The sequence below is a fragment of the Pan paniscus genome, chromosome 10, assembly GCF_029289425.2.
Source record: "Pan paniscus chromosome 10, NHGRI_mPanPan1-v2.0_pri, whole genome shotgun sequence".
NCBI classification, from domain to species: domain Eukaryota; kingdom Metazoa; phylum Chordata; class Mammalia; order Primates; family Hominidae; genus Pan; species Pan paniscus.
Window position 1 is genome coordinate 76,742,852 of NC_073259.2, and position 19,570 is coordinate 76,762,421.

The window sequence follows — 19,570 nt, forward strand, 5'->3', positions numbered from 1 at the left end:
AAATAGATATATCATGTTCCTCGATGAGGGCATTTAATATAAATGTCACTCATTCCAAAATTAGCATAAAAACCTAATGCTTTGGGGTATTACTTCTGGACAGAAAATTTTGTCAAGTAGAAGAATAATTGAGAATGGCAAGAGCATTTTGAAAAAGAACAATCTGGGTTTGGTGGCTCACACCTCTAGTCCCAGCAGTTTTGGAGGCTGAAGCAGGAGGATCACTTGAGCTCAGGAGTTTGAGACCGGCATGGACAACATGGCAAAACCCCATCTCTACAAAAAAAAATTTAAAAATTAGCCGGGTGTGGTGGCATGCTCCTGTAGTCCCAGCTTCTCAGGAGGCTGAGGTGGGAGGATCACCTGAGCCCGGGGAGGTGGAGGCTGCAGTGAGCCGTGATTGTACCACTGCACTCCAGCCTGGGCAACAGAGTGAGACTCTGTCTCAAAAACAAACAAACAAACAAAAAAAACCACACTCAAAGCAAAAAAAGTAGTTAGAGGGTACTTGCCTTACTCAATAATAACACTTAATATGAAGATACAACAAAACAGTATAGAACTGACATGAAAATAAATAGATGAGTGGAACACAAAGTCCAAACTAGATCCAAGTATATATGAGAACTTAACAGATGTCAGAGGTGACATTTCATTTCAGAGGGAAAGGGATGGTTTATTTAAATAAATGGCACTGGCATAATTGGCTTTCCATCCAGAAGAAAACAAAGCTAGATCCTACTTCATGCCATGTAACTAAAATAAATTCCATATAGAGCAAAGGTTTGAATGTAAAAATGAATAAATGCTGAAAGAAAATTTAGACAGCCAACTAAATAAAAATTAAAATATGTTTGACAACAAAAAATGAACTATATTCTTCAAAAAATCAAGCTGCAAATAAGTTAGAAAAGGTTTTCTCTACTCTGTACCTGATCACTATTTTGTTTTTTTTCACCCTTGGTGCCGTGTACAGAAGAGAATACTCAAAGAATGCTTTCATGTACTGCTGCTCATGTTGAAAGAAATCTTAATAGTTTATTTTGCTTAGGTCACATGAGTTCTTCCTTTCTCGTCCACCATGTGTAGTGCCAAGGTAAATAGGAATAAAATATAAGAATAAAAGTTTAATACCATTGAGAGATTAAATTGTTATAACATAGGTCTCTACTTTCAAAGATGCTTTTCAGTTCTGGATTTGTAAGCTGTGAGTATATTCCAAAGGCAGTATCCTTTCCATGTTTTATTTTGTTTTGATCTTTCTAAGGCCCTTCATTTCCAGCTTTTTCTTTCTATATGTTCCTTCAAAAGTTTAACATTTTTAGTTTAACAGTGAATATATACTACAGAATGACTGCTAGAAGATTTATGGAAAATTAAAAACTTTTTTTTCAGAGAGTTCTGGAAGAGAATCAAGAACATTATCATATAGTTCAAAAGTTTCTTATCCTGGGAGACATTGATGGTAAGATATGGTTTTATTTTACTTTGTGTTTTTTTGTGTGTGTTTTTTTTTTTTTTTTTTTGAGACAAAGTCTCACCCTGTTGCCCAGACTGGAGTGCAGTGGCTCAGTCTCAGCTCACTGCAACCTCCGTCTCCTGGGTTCAGAAGATCCTTCAGTCTCAGCCTCCTGAGTAGCTGGGATTACAGGTGTGCACCACTACACCTGGCTAATTTTTGTATTTTTAGTAGAGACGGGGTTTCGCTATGTTGGCCAGGCTGGTCTCCAACTCCTGACATCAGGTGATCTTCCCTCCTTGGCCTCCCAAAGTGCTATATGTTATAGACATGGGATTGCAGGCATGAGCGACTGCACCCAGCCAGTTTTATTTTACTCTTTATGAGTTCTTCATTGTCTTATAGTGATTTTTTAAAGTTATCCAAACAATGCATGTGACTTATCATATCTTTTAATCTTGATAAATATTAACCTATTTGAATGCAACTATTTACTTTATGTCAGAGGTGACCTTTCATTTGGTTTTTATAAAATAAAGTTTGGATTGAACCCAAACTCTGTTTCAAAGAGGGTGTAGAGTTATATCATGGCTATTAATTATGAGACAGTGACTTGAAAGCACTATAGGAGTGAAATAAATGTTCTTGGTAATGTTTATTTTTTTCTTTTGATTTTATTCCTATTGTTGAATCTTCACTTTGATGGCTTGTAGGTTTGATGGATGAGTTTAGCAAATGGCTTTCCAAAAGCAGAAACAATCTACCTGGACACCTCCTTCGCTTTATGACTCACCTTATTTTGTTTTTCCGTACTCTGGGACAACAGACCAAGGTATATAAAAATGAACGATTTCTTCTTCTCTGTAATGTTGATGCTATATACCTATTGTCAAGAAAACACTACTTTTTTTGTTATTGTTTTCTAGAAATGGTGATAAGGAATCAAAAGTCTTCCATATAGTCTTGTATAGTCACTCAATGATAACTCACTGAGAGTGGCCCTTTAGGGTTCTAGTCTGTGGCCACAGAATGCTGTTGGTTAACTGGTTTTTAATAAATTCATAACTTTATCCTTGTCTGTACCCAGCTTTAAATCAACCAGCTAAGCTAACTAAAGTGAGTGCTATGTGAGATTTTAAAACTTTGTTGGTTGTTGTTTTGTTGCTTTTTTTCTAAAAAAGAAGATAACATTTTGGTCAGAGTGCATGTAGAAAGTGAATGATACAGTAGTTGAAAGCTTGGGCTTTGGAGTAGGAGTCCTGAGTATATACCCTTATTCAGCAGCTTCTATCTGTGTAACTCTGGGTAAATAAAACTTCCCTTGGTCCTAATTTCATCCTCTGTAAAATGTGAACAATAATAGTAACTACCCAAAAAGAGTTATGGTAAGGTTAAATCAGGCAGTAGATGAACTTTGGTAAGCACTTAGCTTGGTGTATAGTTACTGCTCAGTGGTAAATATTACAATTATTAAATTATTTAATAATGGAATTTGTATCAAAAATTTTGTTACTTTCATATAAGCAGTGTATTTATAATTATGTCTTTTTTTCCTATGAAGGAGGAAGTTTCTATTGAAGTTTTAAAGACATACATACAGGTAAACTTTGAGAACCTACAACCTGATTGTTTTTTACTATTTTAATGAAAACAAAACTCAGAATGATGCTATTTTAATTCTCAGTGGTAAGAAAGCATCAGAATCCATAAGAGATCTTTTAATTATCAGCACAGTTGACCTTTGAATAATGCAGGGATTAGGAAAACAACCCCCACCGCCCCGCACAATCAAAAATTCACTATAACTTTTGACTCCCCAAAAACCTAACTACTGATACCCTACTGCTGACCAGAAATCATACCAATAACATAAACACACAATTAACACATTTTGTATATTACATGTATCATATACAGTCATCCCTCAGTATACTTGGGGGATTGGCTCCAGGACCCCCACATATAACAAAATCTGTGTATACTCATGTCCCACAGTTGGCCCTGCAGAACCTGCATATACGAAAAATTGGCCTTCCATATTTGCAGATTTCACATCCAGATAATACTGTATTTTCTAAGTTGAGTTGAAAAAAATTTATGCAGAAGTGGATCTGCACAGTTCAATCCCGTGTTGTTCAAAGCTCAACTGTACTGTATTCTTACGATAATGTAAGTTAGAGAAAAGAAAACATTACTAAGAAAATCATAAGGGGCTCGGCGAGGTGGCTCATACCGGTAATCCCAACACTTTGGGAGGCAGAGGCGAGAGGACTGCTTGAGTCCAGACGTTTGAGATCAGCCTGGGCAACATAGGGAGACCCTTCTCTCTACTACAAAAAATTTTTTTAAATTAGCGGGGCACAGTGGTTCATATCTGTAAACCCAGCTACTCGGGAGGCTGAGGCAGGAAGATTGAGTGAGCCCAGGAGTTGGAGGTTGCAGTGAGCTGTGATCTCGCCACTGCCCTCCAGCTGGGTGACAGAGTGAGACCATCTCAAAAAAAAAAAAAAAAAACCAATCAGGCCAGGCGTGGTGGCTTGCGCCTGTAATCCCAGCACTTTGGGAAACAGAGGTGGGTGGATCGCTTGAGCCCAGGAGTTCAAGACTAGCCTGGGAAACAGCGAAAACCTGTCTTTTTTTTTTTTTTTTTTTTTGAGACGGTGTCTTGCGCTGTCACCCGGGCTGGAGTGCAGTGGCACCATCTCGGCTTACTGCAGCCTCCGCCTCCCAGGTTCAAGCGGTTCTCCTGCCTCAGCCTCCCGAGTAGCTGGGATTAAAGGTGCTGGCTAATTGTCTGTATTTTTAGTAGAGATGGGGTTTTGCTATGTTGGCCAGGCTGATCTTGAACGCCTGACCTCATGAGCCACCCCCCTCAGTCTCCCAAAGAGCTGGGATTACAGGCGTGAACCACGACACCCGGCCTGGACCTGTCTTTTTTTTTTTTTTTAAGTTTAAAAATTAATAAATAACTTTTAAAAGTTAAAAAAAGAATAAATAATAAAAATCATAAGGAAGAGAAACTACATTTATAGTACTATACTGTACCTGTTAATACTGTAAGTTTATGTTGTCTGTTTACAAGATGAATTGTCTGTTTGAAATGGACAACCACAGTTACAGACCTCAATCTACAGTATATCAAGCAATTCACCTTTTTCTTGTAATCTCATGACTTTTCTCTGCTTCTTGGGAGAACTTCCAGTATCACTACTGGCACTTTGTATGGCTCCTGTGGTGTTATTAAGGGTTTATAGTATTGCACTAAAAAAAACAAGACCTGTGAAAGCTTACTTTTTATTGCAGTATGCAACCGAAGAGACCAACGGCTCTTCAGAGATGATTAGCATCACACGGCATTTTAAATGGATACTCACAGCACTTGAGCTCACCCCAGTAGTGGCAGGAAGTGGCTCTAAAGTTATTACAGTAGTATAGTATCTACTACAGTTAGTTGTATGCAGTTATGATTTAATACTGCATCTGTATGCTTGTTTACATTTCTCTAGACCACAATGTATGGTCTGTAAATGTGTGTACGTTTTGATAAATTTTAACTTTTTATAATAGATTCATATATATTTTATAGTAGTAAGTGATAAAATAGACCAGAATCTACATATAATGGATTTATGACATACCTTTTTTTAAATTTAATTTTATTTTTTTTGAGATGGAGTCTCACTTTGATGCCCGGGCTGGAGTGTAGTGGCATGATCTTGGCTCACTGCCACTGCAGGCTCTGCCTCACCGGGGTCAAGCGATTCTCTGGCCTCAGCCTCCCAAGTAGCTGGTATTACAGGTGTGCACCACCACGCCTGGCTAATTTTGTATTTTTAGTAGAGATGGGGTTTCACCACGTTGGCCAGGCTGGTCTCAAATTCCTGACCTCAGGTGATCCAGCAGCCTCGGCCTTCCAAAGTGCTAGGATTACAGGTGTGAGCCACTGGCCTACCTAGCTTTTTCTTAATTTACTCAGTATTTCTAGGCTATTAATTTGTTTGTGAGTCTTTTTTTTTTTTTTTTTTTTTTTTTTTGAGACAGAGTCTCACTCTCTCGCCCAGGCTGGAGTGCAATGGCGCAATCTCAGCTCACTGTACCCTCTGCCTCTTGGGTTCAAGCATGAATATTTTTCAAATTGTCACAAATCTCCAAAAAATGTTCTAATATATATATATTTAAATTAATGTATTTATTTATTTAGAGATAGGATGTTGTTCTGTCACTCAGGCTAGAGTTCACTGGCTAGATGATAGCCCATTGTAACCTCAGACTCCTGGGCTCAAACAGTCTTCTCCCCTCAACCTCCCAAGTAGCTGGTACTATAGACACATGCCACCATGGGCAGCAAACTTATTTTTTATTTTTTTGTAGAGACTGGGTCTCACTATGTTGGCCAGGCTAATCTCAAACTCCTGCCCTCAGGGGTGATACTACCTTTTTTTTTTTTTTTTTTTTTTTTTTTGAGAGAGAGTCTCACTGTCACCCAGGCCAGAATGTGGAGTGCGGTGGAATGATCTCAGCTCACTGCAACCCACCTCCCAAGTTCAAGTGATTCTCCTGCCTCAGCCTCCCGAGTAGCTGAGATTACAGGCATGCGCCACCACGCCTGGCTAATTTTTGTATTTTTAGTAGAGACAGGGTTTTGTCTTGTTGGCCAGGCTGGTCTTGAACTCCTGGCCTTAGGTGATCCGCCTGCCTCAGCCTCCCAGAGTGCTGGGATTACAGGCAAGAGCTACCAGGCCTGGTCTCAAGTGATACTTCTGCCTCAGCCTCCCAAAGTACTGGAATTACAGGCGCAAGCCACCATACCCAGCCAATTTTCCAATATATTTATCGAAAAAAATCCACGGTTCAAACCTGTGCAGTTTAAGAGCCAACTGTACTCACTTTTTGGAATTTAAAATTATTCTGGGCTGGACACAGGGGCCCATGCCTGTAATCCCAGCACTTTAGGAGGCCAAGGTGGGCAGATCACTTGAGCCCAGGAGTTTGAGACCAGCCTGGGCAGCATAGTGAAAAGCCATCTCTACTAAAAAAAAATACAAAAAATTAGCAGGGCATAGTGGCATGTGCCTGTAGTCCCACCTACCCGGGAGGTTGAGGTGGGAGGATCACCTGAGCCCAGGAGACAGGTTGCAGTGAGCCATGATCATGCCACTGTACCCCAACCTGGGTGACAGAGTGAGACCCTGTCTCAAACAAATAAATAAATATAAAATAAAATTATTCTGTTTAGCAACACAAATCCACATCTGTATCAACCTCTCCTGAATACATTTGAAATTTTGAAGTATACTTTTAATTTTATTATTGACATACTTTGATCTTTTTCTATTTTTTAGCTTTTAATAAGAGAGAAACATACAAATCTTATAGCATTTTATACCTGTCATTTGCCTCAAGACCTAGCTGTTGCCCAGTATGCATTATTTTTGGAAAGTGTTACAGAATTTGAACAGCGCCACCATTGCCTGGAGTTGGCTAAAGAAGCAGGTAAAAATGGTTGAAAACTTTGTCTTTTGGCCTTTCTAGGCAAATGTTCATTTTGGCTGTAGTAACATTTGTCCTTATAGTTTTAAATCTTATTTCTGTTGAGGGGAAAAGAGGAATAAAATTTTCAGGGAATTTCTGTTTTAGGACTAAAGTTACTTATGCTGTAACTCATATGTAAAATATCTTTTAATTCTGGCATTTTCTTTTATATAAATATCTTTCATATTTTACATATTTTATTTTTAAGGAATTACTGTTCCAAATTTACTGAATCATTATGACTATTTAGAGAATATTAGTATCAATGATTAATCTTTGTTTTTTGTCGCTTCAAAAAATTATTTAGATTTGGATGTTGCAACAATAACAAAAACTGTAGTTGAAAATATTCGAAAGAAAGATAATGGTGAATTTAGTCATCATGACCTGGCCCCAGCCCTAGATACTGGCACTACTGAGGTAATTTGGGATGGGGGGGCAGAGGTTTGTATAACTTCTAATAATCTTTTATGTTATTCCTTGGTGAACTTCTCCCTTCGTAAAAGAAGTTCTATTAGTTTTTCTTTTTTAAGAATGTGTCTTTGTCAGCCCAGACCTTTTAAATTTAAAGTCTTATGTAAAGGATTACTTATAGTAGTATATTAAAGGAGCTTCTTTAATAGAAAAAAATCTCAGCTTTGGCTTGTTGCTCATCAGGTTATTTTAAATACTTGATTAATCACTAACTTATGTAGCTTGCTTACTCATATTTTCAGAAAGAAATAGAAAGTTATATCTAAGAAAACTGTTTTAGAGTAGCATTTAAAGGAATCACGTGGTTAAGTTGGTAAGGCATACAATATATAATTCCAGATTAATAATCCAGTAAGTTTTTTCTATAATTTATTTTTATTTTTATTTTCTTGAGACAACAAGGTCTAGCTCTGTTACCAAGGCTGGAGTGCAGTGGCGCTCTCTCTGCTTACTGCAACCTTCGCCTTCTAGGCTCAAGCCACCCTCCCTCAGTCTCCCGAGTAGCTGGGATTACAGGCATGTGCCACCATGCCCGGCTAATTTTTTGTATTCTTTGTAGAGAAGGGGTTTTGCCATGTTGTCCAGGCTGGTCTCGAACTCATGAGCTCAAGAGATCCGCCGCTCGCCTGGGCTTCCCAAAGTGCTGGGATTACGGGTGTGAGCCAGCATGCCCAGCAGTATTTTCTATAATTTAATAGAGAGCTGTTAAATATGAAAATACACTAAGGAAAGTTAGATGCTTTCATAATTTTGTATAACTTGAGAGAAAATGATGTTTACTGGAAGTACAGGTGTAAGTTAATTCTACTAATTTGTAGAATATCTTTAAAAAAAAAAACTCTGATGTTCCTTTTTCTTTTTTCCCCCTTTAATAAATAGGAGGATCGTTTAAAAATTGATGTAATTGACTGGTTGGTATTTGACCCAGCACAGAGGGCAGAAGCACTGAAACAAGGCAATGCAATTATGAGAAAATTCTTGGGTATAGTATATTTTTATGCAGCTTCAAACTCCTGGGCTCCATTCTTCTTCCTACCTCAGCCTCCCAAGTAGCTGGGACTACAGGCACCCACCACCACACCCACCTAATTTTTAAAAAATTTTTTCTAGAGATGGGGTCTCACTATGTTGCCTAGGCGGGTCTCGAACTCCTGGCCTGAAGCAATCCTCCCACCTCAGCCTCCTGAAGTGCTGGGATTGTAGGCGTGAACCACCACACCCAGACTTTTTATTCTTTTTTAAAACGTTTTTGTTCAAATTCGTGTATTTTTGAATTTGGGGTGGGGGTTGTTTTTTGTTTTTGATCCTTCCATAGGGAGGAGAAAACCAGCCACTCTTTATCTATCAAACCTGGTATTATGAAACAAAATATATTTTAATGGTGAATTTTCATTGTCCTAATCAATTTTGCAAATAATCTCAAGGCTATCCGACTTTGAAAAATGAATTGCTTTAAGACATAAAAGTATGTAAAAGTAACTGCATTTGATGTATCCTTTTGTGATAGTATCACATTGAGATAGGAAAAAGCCAGTCTATCAGGTAGAAAGATCACCAAGACCTTTAACAGAGTGCCTTGGGCCCTGAAATAGTTACAGGTCACTGTAAAATTGGTAAACCAGTGATTTGACTCCTTTAGAAACCATTACAGAGAAGTCCGTAGGCATTCAAAATTGTGTATCTTTTTTTCACAGCATCAAAAAAGCACGAAGCTGCAAAAGAAGTATTTGTGAAAATTCCTCAGGATTCTATAGCAGAAATCTGTAATCAGTGGGAGGAACAAGGAATGGAAAGTCCACTTCCTGCTGAAGATGATAATGCTATCCGAGAACATTTGTGCATCAGAGCTTATTTGGTGAGACTGTAAAGAAAGCCACAGATGTGCCTACTTCATGATGATTTTTCGGATTCACTCTCAGAGTTTGAACTTTTTTCTAGAAGTAGTGTTGGTTCATCTTACCTCTCTTGTGACTATAGTGCTGACTCATCCACAAGGGGACTGACTTCATGACCTTATCTTCATTAGCATGATTCTCTAATCAATGCTAACCAACCAAGATCATCTCACATGGTAGATAGTGTCTATGATGTCTGGAAGTTATGTTTTCTTAAGATTTTGTGATGCATGTCTCAGGTTTAAATTTCTGCTTTTTTCAATAACTGAGAAAAAGCAAGATGCTCTAGGTTTGTTATGACTAAAATAGCAGCATACTCATTCAAAATTCATTCAAGGCTAGATGCGGTGGCTCATGCCTATAATCCCAACACTTCGGGATGCCAAGGCAGAAGCATTGATTGAGCCTGGGAGTTCAGGACTGGCCTGAGCAACACAGTGAGACCCCTGCATCTCTACAAAAAAATAAAACAAAATTAGCCAGGCATGGTAGCATGTACTTGTAGTCCCAGCTTCTTCAGAGGCTGAGGTGGGAGGATCGCATGAGCCCAGGGAGTTGAGGCTGCAGTGAGCGGAGATCATGCCTTGTCTTTATTAGATCATGTACTCCAGCCTGGGTGACAGAGCAAGGTCCTGTCTCAAAAACAAAAAAAAATTTTATTCAATAAATAATTATGTAATTACAGTGGGTTAGGTAGTAGGGCCAAATCTGTGGATAGCACCCTATCCTTGCCCTCTAAAAACTAGTAGGCTAGTTAAGAAGACAAGTACACATGCATATGTTACAGAGCGATGAATGTCAAGATACATATACGATCAGGGTGCTCAGATTGGAGAATATGCCAGAAAACACAATATATATACCTTGTTTGTCACTTGACAAAACATTTATTCATGATATGAATTTTTGGAGGGAAAAAAATATATTGAACAGTTTTATTTCTTGATGCTGCAAAATTATTTCTAAGAATCAAATGTTAAAAATGTTGGTGAAACGATAAAAGTGAAAACTTTTGTTATTTTATATTTTGGTTTTTTTATTTCACATTTTAGGAAGCCCATGAAACCTTTAATGAGTGGTTTAAGCATATGAATTCAGTTCCACAAAAACCTACTTTGATACCTCAACCAACTTTTACTGAGAAAGTGGCTCATGAACACAAAGAAAAGAAATATGAAGTAAGTTAAATATGGATCTAGGATGTGCCTACTGCATCTTATAAATGTGTGTTGTATATTTAAAGAGATCGTTTCTTCAGCAACTATCTTTCGATCATAACAGCTAATCTCCCTGTTAATGTCCTGCTTTGGAAGATGCAATCTGTTTAGTTACTTTTCTGTAGGTAATTAACCAAACATGAAAAATGCCTTCAGGTGACATGAGCGTTCATTTACAAAGTTAACATTTTAGCGTTTTACTTAACTGCAGTCTGTTGATACTTATTTTTGTACTTGGCAGACTGAAACATCAACTCTTTAGAATGATATTCTATATGTATGTTCCTGTCTGTATTTTCCAAGTACATTATTTATTGGGTTTTATCCATTATATGTCTGCCTTGTGTTTGTTTTGCAGATGGATTTTGGTATTTGGAAAGGGCATTTGGATGCCCTAACTGCTGATGTGAAGGAGAAAATGTATAACGTCTTGTTGTTTGTTGATGGAGGGTGGATGGTGGATGTTAGAGAGGTAAGCTGTGTGCATTGTTTATAGCCAAAAACCAAAACACTCACCATGTTCTTTTTTTAAAATATTCTGTCTCTAAATGGGAGCATCTACAGATTTTACATAATTGTAGATATAGCTAAATCCCATGTTTTAAGCTAAACTGAAAATACTACCTAGGGAATGGGAATATTTGATTCTTGGATAAACTATTAGTTCACATTTACTATGTTCACACAGGATACAAAAATCTAATTTTTAAAAAATTCTGGACCTAAAAATTTAATTATACATGTATGTCACTCCATTTACAGATATAAAGATAACTCGAGTAGTATCAGTAAGGCATAGCTAAGGTAGGGGCTCTCACCTCTGGGCTGTCCATTTTAATGACCTGGCAGACTTTTTAAAAACACTACAGGGTTCCACTCCCAGAGATTATGGTGTAATTGGTCTGAGGTAGGGCTGGGGTTTATTTTTGTTTTTTTAATCACTTGGAGTGCTTTAATATAATATATAGCCTGTGTTGAGAACCAGCTACAGAAGTACTAAGTGCCATAAGAAAGGCACAGGTTAAGTATTTTCTGAGTCCAGGAAAAGAAAAGATTGTTTCCACCTGAAAGGGAACTGGAACGTATGCTTGAAATGTATAGCATTTGACTGAATCTTGAACATACTGGTAGAATTTGGATGAGCTGAGATAGGAGAAAGGAAGGATACTGAGATAATAGTCATATAAGGGAAAGACATTGCAGCCTGACCCTGGTGCATGACAGAAACAGTGAGTAGCTTAGTTTATCCTCTGTAGACCTGAGGAGCTGTCTGAGAGCTGGAAATACTGGCTTCTTGGATATTTGATGTGTTATTTTGAACAAAGAAAACAATAAGTGTTCTTGGTATCTTTCCTTTTGCCATTCTTCATACCCTCATCTATTTAGTACTTTTTCTTTAATTTTAGCTATTGCATTTTTTTTTTTAGCCTGTCTTCTCTGACCAGAAGGAGGAAAAAGAATACAGGCAGGACAGCGAACTAAATTTGAGCCCCTATTTGCCACTATTACTGATGGAGTAATTATCTTAAATGTCTCCACTTTATTTTTTCTTTTTTTGTTTTAGAGACAAGGTCTTGCTCTATCACCCAGGCTGGAGGACAGTGGCTTGATCATAGCTCACTGCAGCCTCAAACTTCTGGGCTCAAGCAGTCCTTCTGCCTCAGCCTCCCCAGTAGCTAGGACAACAAGCACACACCACCATGCCTGGCTTTTTTGTTTGTTTGTTTTTGACACAGGATCTTGCTGTGTTGCCCAAGCTGGTCTTGAACTTCTAGCCTCAAGCTGTCCTCCCACCTTGGCCTCCTAAAGTGCTGGGATTACAGGCATGAGTCAATGTGTCGCCACCTTTTTTTTTTTTTTTTTTTTTTTTTTTTGAGAAAGAGTTTTGCTCTTGTCGCCCAGGCTGGAGTGCAATGGCACAATCTTGGCTCGCCTCCCAGATCCTCTTGCCTCAGCCTCCCAAGTAGCTGGGATTACAGGCATCCACCACCACACCCAGCTAATTTTTGTATTTTTAGTAGAGATGGGATCTCACCATGTTGGCCAGGCTGGTCTCGAACTCCTGACCTCAGGTGACCCACCTGCCTTGGCCTCCCAAAGTGCCTGAGATTATAGGCGTGAGCCACTGCGCCCAGCCAAGTCTCCACTTTTTATCCTAACGTTCGTAATAGAACTCCTTTGACTCGTTTTAAACCTTCCGCAGGTTCCTCTGGCAAAACCTTTCTCATCTGATTCATGCTGATTCTCTTGAAGATAAAATTTTAATGTTGTAAAATGCTAATTAAGTGTCACTTAAATTTTGAAAAGATTTCAATGCTTTATTTATACATACATCTTTGCTATTCTAATTATTAAGTAGATTAGGTAGTGAAAGCCACAAAATAGTCTGGGGATCTCATAAAATTAGAGTTGAGGCCAAGCGTGGTGGCTCACGCCTGTACTCCTAGCACTTTGAGAGGCTGAGGTGGGTGGATCACCTGAGGTCAGGAGCTTGAGACCAGCCCGGACAACATGGGGAAACCCCGTTTCTACTAAAAATACAAAAAAAATTAGCCTGGTGTGGTGGTGCACGCCTCTAGTCCCAGCTACTAGTGAGGCAGGAGAATGGCCTGAACCCAGGAGGCAGAGGTTGCAGTGAGCCGAGATCGTGCCACTGCACTTCAGCCTAGGTGACAGAGTGAGACCCTGTCTCAAAAAAAAAAAAAAAAAAAAATGGGGTTGAGATGGAAGGCAATGAATGATACACCATTTTGTTTCATCAGGGATTTTAAAATCAATATTCAGTCTCAATTATTTCTTGAAAACTTCAGTCTCAATTATTTCTTTAAAACTAATCCAGAAAAGAGATTTCTTGAACAGTTAAATGATTAATAACATTTTAATCACCTTTGTTGAGCCTAATACTCTTACATAGTCAATGATGTAGGGCATTGTTCAAGGCCCCTGCTAACACATGTCACTTGTATGTGAATTAGAAAATTGTAATTCTAGCTGGGAACGGTGGCTCATCCCTATAATCCCAGCACTTTTGGGAGGCCGAGGAGGGCAGATCACGTGAGGCCAGGAATTCGAGACCAGCCTGGCCAATATGGTGAAACTCCATCTCTACTAAAAATACAAAAAATTGGCCAGGCACGGTGGCTCACGCCTGAATCCCAGCACTTTGGGAGGCCAAGGCTGGTGGATCAGAAGATCAGGAGATCAAGATCATCCTGGCCAATATGGTGAAACTCTGTCTCTACTAAAAATACAGAAAACTAGCCAGGCATGGTGGCACGTGCCTGTAGTCCCAGCTACTTGGGAGGCTGAGGCAGAAGAATCACTTGAACCTGGGAGGCGGAGGTTGCAGTGAGCCGAGATTGCGCCACTGCACTCCAGCCTGGCAACAGAGCGAGACTCTGTCTCAAAAAAAAAAAATTAAAATACAAAAAATTAGCCGGGTGTGGTGGCTCGCGCCTGTAATCCCAGCTACTAGGGGGGTGGAGGCAGGAGAATCGATTGAACCCAGGGAGGCGGAGGTTTCAGTGAGCCGAGATTGCGCCACTGCACTCCAGCCTGGGCAACAGAGGGAGACTCCGTCTCAAAAAAAAAAAAAATTGGAATTCCCTTCCCTTACATAGATAGGTTCCATGGCAAGTGCACACGACATGTAAGACAGAACACAGGCTAGATTTCAGCCCCGCTGACTTGCTTGGCCAGCCACCCTTGTACAAGGCACGGCTGTATGCAATAGCCCTAGCATTATGTGCTGTTTTCGTATAGCTACCCCTCAAGTTTTTAAATAACTGGAATAGTCCCCTTAGTGTTGGGGCTGGTGGCACAGAGGAATGGCAGAGAGAATGGAGCAGGCAGGTCATCTTTACCTACCTTTCACTACCTCTACCTCTAGCACATTCTAGTCCAAGCCTCTACTGTCTTCCGTGGCTTCTCACTGTTCTTTATACAATCGTTCCTTAAACAGATGGACTAGTGACCCTTTCAGAATAAAATACATGCGACTGTCTTACCCAGAACTTTCTGATGCCTTCTTATTGCACTTGGAATAAAATTTTTCTTTTCTTGATGTACAAGAGTATACATACTTTTGTTTTGTTCTTTTTTTTTTTAAACTAACCCCCTAATCTTGTGTCCTACTGCTCTCCCATCACTATATCCTGGCCTTCTGGGCCTCTTCATTGGTTCCCCTCTGCCTAGAATGCTCCTTCGCCAAGATAGGTGCATGGATGACTTTGTACTTCTTTCGGCAGCTGCTCAAATGTCATCTCTTTCAAGAACCTCTCCCCAACCCAACCACCCTATTTAAAATAGCATGTATGCATGTGTATACACACACACACACCTGTCCCTTTTAATCTCCATATCCTACATTAGTTTTCTTCATAGCACTTAGCACAATCTGATATAAAACATATTAATTTATTTGCTTTTTGTATGTCTACCCTCATTAGAATATAACCTTCATGAAGGGAGTAACCTTGTTTTCTTTATTTCTTTGACTCTGGCACTTAAAATAATGCTGAGCACATGGGAGGCTTTCAGTGGTACTTAGTAAATGAATGATACTGCATTACTGAGGTGAATGTACTGTCTTCAGATTAGGAATAACTGTAATATCAGTTCCAATCAACTCTTGCTATCAACACATATTAGGTAATGAGTTTTTCTCACATGTAAGGCACTACATGGGGGGGCGCGGTGGCTCACGCCTGTAATCCCAGCACTTTGGGAGGCTGAGGTGGGCAGATCACGAGGTCAGGAGATCGAGACCATCCTGGCTAACACAGTAAAACCCCATCTCTACTAAAAATACAAAAAATTAGCCGGGTGTGGTGGCGGGCATCTGTAGTCCCAGCTACTCGGGAGGCTGAGGCAGGAGAATCGCGTGAACCCGGGAGGCGGAGCTTGCAGTGAGCTGAGATCGCGCCACTGCACTCCAGCCTGGGCGACAGAGCGAGACTCCGTCTCAAAAAAAAAAAAAAAGTGGAAATATCCCTAGTGGAAATAATCCGTCTGTTTTACATATTTACGGGCTGTTTCAAAGCTTTTGTTCATTCAGATGAGAAAAATGTCTTCAGTTGTAGCAGAGCTGTTTATTTGCTTTTCCTTGTAGCAATTTGCTGGGTCTGTCAGCCATTACCCTGGATAGTTGCTGGCAGCCCGCCCGCTAGTATCGGAATTCATTATAATTAGCAGAAGAGATTGTCTGCAGCACACTCTGATATTATGGCAGCAAAAGGATTTAGGAAAAGCAAGTCTGGGTCCATCCTGTGAGATAAGAAAGTAACCTGCTACTTTTCAGGCAACAAGGAGTCAGAAGCCAGGGGCACCCGGCCTCTTTAACATAGACAGAAAGACTACATTGGAGCACAAATGGAAAGGTCCAGAAAGAAGCAGTTCTCTTATTCTTACTGGGTTCTAGGTTGGGATCACTAATATGAATTAGAAGTAAAACCTTGAAGCATTTTAAATCCACCTCTGAAGGTAGCAAGTATCTATTTGAGAAAAGAAATAAAGGTGCTTCCCTTGTAAAGAAGCACTTTAATATTTGCTTTTATGTATTTATGCTTCAAACAAGACCAAAATATTGATAGTAATTTTTCCTATGTTTGGAAACCTGACCTAGATTAGCCCAAATTAGTACAATTACTCCTTGGTATAATTACCAGATTATACTTTGTTGTTGATTAACCCCTCCACTTACATGTCCATTTGAAAAATGTTTTAGCAATTTAATATAGCCTCTCACATGAAGATACTTTTAGGTATTCCATTAGGCTTTTCAAAGGAGCAGTTATTATTTTAGCTTGTCCTGTTTTTTTTTTTCTACACTATTAGTGCTATTGATTTCCTTCCTATTTTTAAGATTATTTCAGAAATTGTAGTGTGTCATTTCTGTAATCCCAGCACTTTGGGAGGCTGAGGCAGGAGGATCACTTGAGCCCAAGAGTTCGATACTAGCTTGGGCAACATAGGGAGACCTCATCTCTACAAATAATAAAATTATTATTTTTTTTTAATAGAAAAATTAGCCGGGCATGGTGGCACATGGCTGTGGTTCTTAGCTACTTGGGAGGCTGAGGTAGGAGGATTGCTTGAGCCCAGAGATCAAGGCTTCAGAGAGCCATGATTGTACCACTGCATTCCAGACTGGGCAACAGAGTGAGATGCTGTCTCAGAAAAGAAGAAAAAGGTTAAAAAAGAAAAGAAAAAAAAAGAAATTATGTGGTTGGTTACTTTTTAATTATTTTAATTTTCAAATTTTTTGTAAGTAAATGTAGTGGGCATAAGAGGTTTACTCTTTTTTCTGTACTTTTACTGTTCACATCGATTTTAAGAAAGATCCATGTATGTATAAAGGAATGCCAATTGTTTTTTCTGCTTGTTTTCCTTATATATCTGTTCTGACTCATTAATTGTATTATTCAAATCTATAGGTTCTGTTTTTCTGTTTTTAAAAATTATATAAAGAAATTATAAATTCCATTTTCCCTGTGTATAAGCAAAGTAGTCTGCAATGAAGTTGACCCTCCCTGTGTGCCCCTCCCCACATCGTCTTTTTCCCAGCAACAGTCATTGCTGTCAGTCTGTTGTGTCCTCTCAGGCCTCCTTAGAGCTATCTTTATTTATATGTGTAAACATCCAAAGGAGTGGTGATTGTTTTCTGTTCTGATTTTTGCTCTAATGATATTCAGTTTCCAACTCATTCTTTTTATGCATGTTTTTATTCAGGACATAGTAAGTTTATTAGAAATACAAATGCAGAAGCATTTTATTTTCACTGTCATACCTCTCTGTAGTCTACTTTGTTCATCTTCATACTTTTTTGCTGTTAAATCTTGTCTACCAATTACATTCTGGGTTTGATTCAGTACCTGGCTTTTCTTTTTGTAAGGATCTTTAGCTTAAATTGTTAAAATGATTTATTGATGTCTGTTTGTAGGATGCCGAAGAAGACCATGAAAGAACACATCAAATGGTCTTACTGAGAAAGCTTTGTCTGCCAATGTTGTGTTTTCTGCTTCATACAATATTGCACAGTACTGGTCAGTATCAGGAATGCCTACAGTTAGCAGATATGGTATCCTCTGAGCGCCACAAACTGTACCTGGTAAGTTCTAGAGCCTTGTAGTTTTAAATTTTAATGATTTGATATGCTCTGTAGTAATATTAATTTTGTGAAGATGTGTTTACATTTATAAATGTTCTTGGATTTTCTTAAAGTAATAGTCCAGTTTTAATGTTTTAGTGTTTGTACTTTTTTCCCAAAATGTGTGTATATTTGTAAGCAGTTAGAAATATATAGACTGACTCTGAGAATTCACCTTGAAATTCCTGAACCACTCTAATTTACTAGCCTCTGGCTACATAAATCTTAAAGAGGCATTTCTTCTTATATGAAGCTAATCAGATCGATTAGGTAACTAAGTTCATACTTGTCTACTTGTCTTTGTTCTCATTCTTATTTCTCTTTTTAAAAATCAGGTATTTTCTAAGGAAGAGCTAAGGAAGTTGCTGCAGAAGCTCAGAGAGTCCTCTCTAATGCTCCTAGACCAGGGACTTGACCCATTAGGGTATGAAATTCAGTTATAGTTTAATCTTTGTAATCTCACTAATTTTCATGATAAGTGAAGTTTTTAATAAAATATACTTGTTATTAGTAATTTTTTCTTTTGCATTACCATGTAAAATTTAGACATTTGAATTTTGTACTTTTCAGAATATTATTGTGACACTTTGAACATGTAGGGATATCAGCATTTCTCTGTGTGCTTATTAATAAAACTATATAAAAATTAAAATTTTCTGTTTTTACAAATTCCAGGATTGTCTCTTTATCATGTAATAAGAAAATTAAATTTTCTATCCTAGTTTTTTCTGTAATCATAAGCATTCTGATATTTTAAAATCATAAAGATGATGGAAAGTAGATTTATTTTTAAGCCAGGTACGTAATTTTTTATTTATCATAAAATTTAGTATTTTTGAATATTAAAATTAAGAAGATGGCTATAACAAGAATGTTTTCTAACATAACATGCTATTATTATTTTAGTTATTTTGAAGACATTTCTAGTTTAACTTTCATTTAGCAAACTTCCTATCAAAATAAGAGCATATAAAGACTTAGCGTAGTACCTGGCACACAGTAAGCACTGAATATATTGGAGATTACAGATCCCGCTCTTCTAATAGGGGAAATACCATAAGTACATTTAAAAGGTGTCATTTAAAAATACAAGTAGTGGCTGGGTGCAGTGGCTCACGTCTGTAACCCCAGCACTTCGGGAGGCCGAGGCAGGTGGATCACCTGTCGTCAGGAGTTTGAGACCAGCCTGGCCAACATGGTGAAACCCTGTCTCTACTAAAAAAATACAAAAATTAGCCGGGCATGGTGGCAGGTGCCTGTAATCCCAGCTACTCAGGGGAGGCTGAGGCATGAGAATCTCTTGAACCTGGAAGGCAGAGGTTGCATTGAGCCGAGATCACGCCACTGCACTCCAGCCTTGGGGACAGAGCGAGACACTGTCTCCAAAAAAAGAAAGACTTACAAGTAGTCTGAGCAGGAATAACCTCTCTCCAGCTGAAAAGACTCTCAGGAAGTAGTATTGGGTTGGGGTTTGAGTAATGCACTGAATTTGCAAAGGCAAAGAGTGACACAAGAAGGATGAGGCTCTATAGATTAAGAAATTAGTATGAGCAAGAAATGATAAATGCTGGGCATTATTATGAACCCACAAATACACCAAATAGGCTACAGTGTAGGGCTTATAAACAGGAGACAACTAAAAGAATGTGATTCTAATAGAAAACAGTAATTCCCCAAACTTGCTAATCATCTAAGGAATTTCTTGAATATGTATTTATAGATGCCACCCCTAGAGACAGCTGGCTTGGGAAGCCTGAGATGGGATCATAGAATTTGATCAGTTCTATATTATGTGCTTTTTTTGTTTTATTTCTCTAAAGAATTCATCTTGTCTTCCTGTTTTCTT

The 19,570-nt window shown here is 38.6% G+C and overlaps 1 protein-coding gene across 2 annotated transcripts in view; it reads left to right on the top strand.

The window, feature by feature from the left end:
* Positions 1–18,370, top strand: part of NUP107 (nucleoporin 107) — a 55,624-nt gene extending 37,254 nt beyond the window's left edge. For both annotated transcript variants that reach the window (XM_003808711.7, XM_063593541.1), the window contains 11 exons: positions 1,396–1,465; positions 2,173–2,291; positions 3,021–3,059; positions 6,802–6,952; positions 7,299–7,411; positions 8,345–8,447; positions 9,160–9,320; positions 10,413–10,538; positions 10,936–11,049; positions 17,518–17,685; positions 18,060–18,370. In XM_003808711.7, the coding sequence (XP_003808759.1) occupies positions 1,396–1,465; positions 2,173–2,291; positions 3,021–3,059; positions 6,802–6,952; positions 7,299–7,411; positions 8,345–8,447; positions 9,160–9,320; positions 10,413–10,538; positions 10,936–11,049; positions 17,518–17,685; positions 18,060–18,167 (1,272 nt within the window). In that variant the 3' untranslated portion in view covers positions 18,168–18,370. The remainder of the gene's footprint in view (positions 1–1,395; positions 1,466–2,172; positions 2,292–3,020; positions 3,060–6,801; positions 6,953–7,298; positions 7,412–8,344; positions 8,448–9,159; positions 9,321–10,412; positions 10,539–10,935; positions 11,050–17,517; positions 17,686–18,059) is intronic.
* The last annotated feature ends 1,200 nt before the right edge of the window (positions 18,371–19,570 follow it).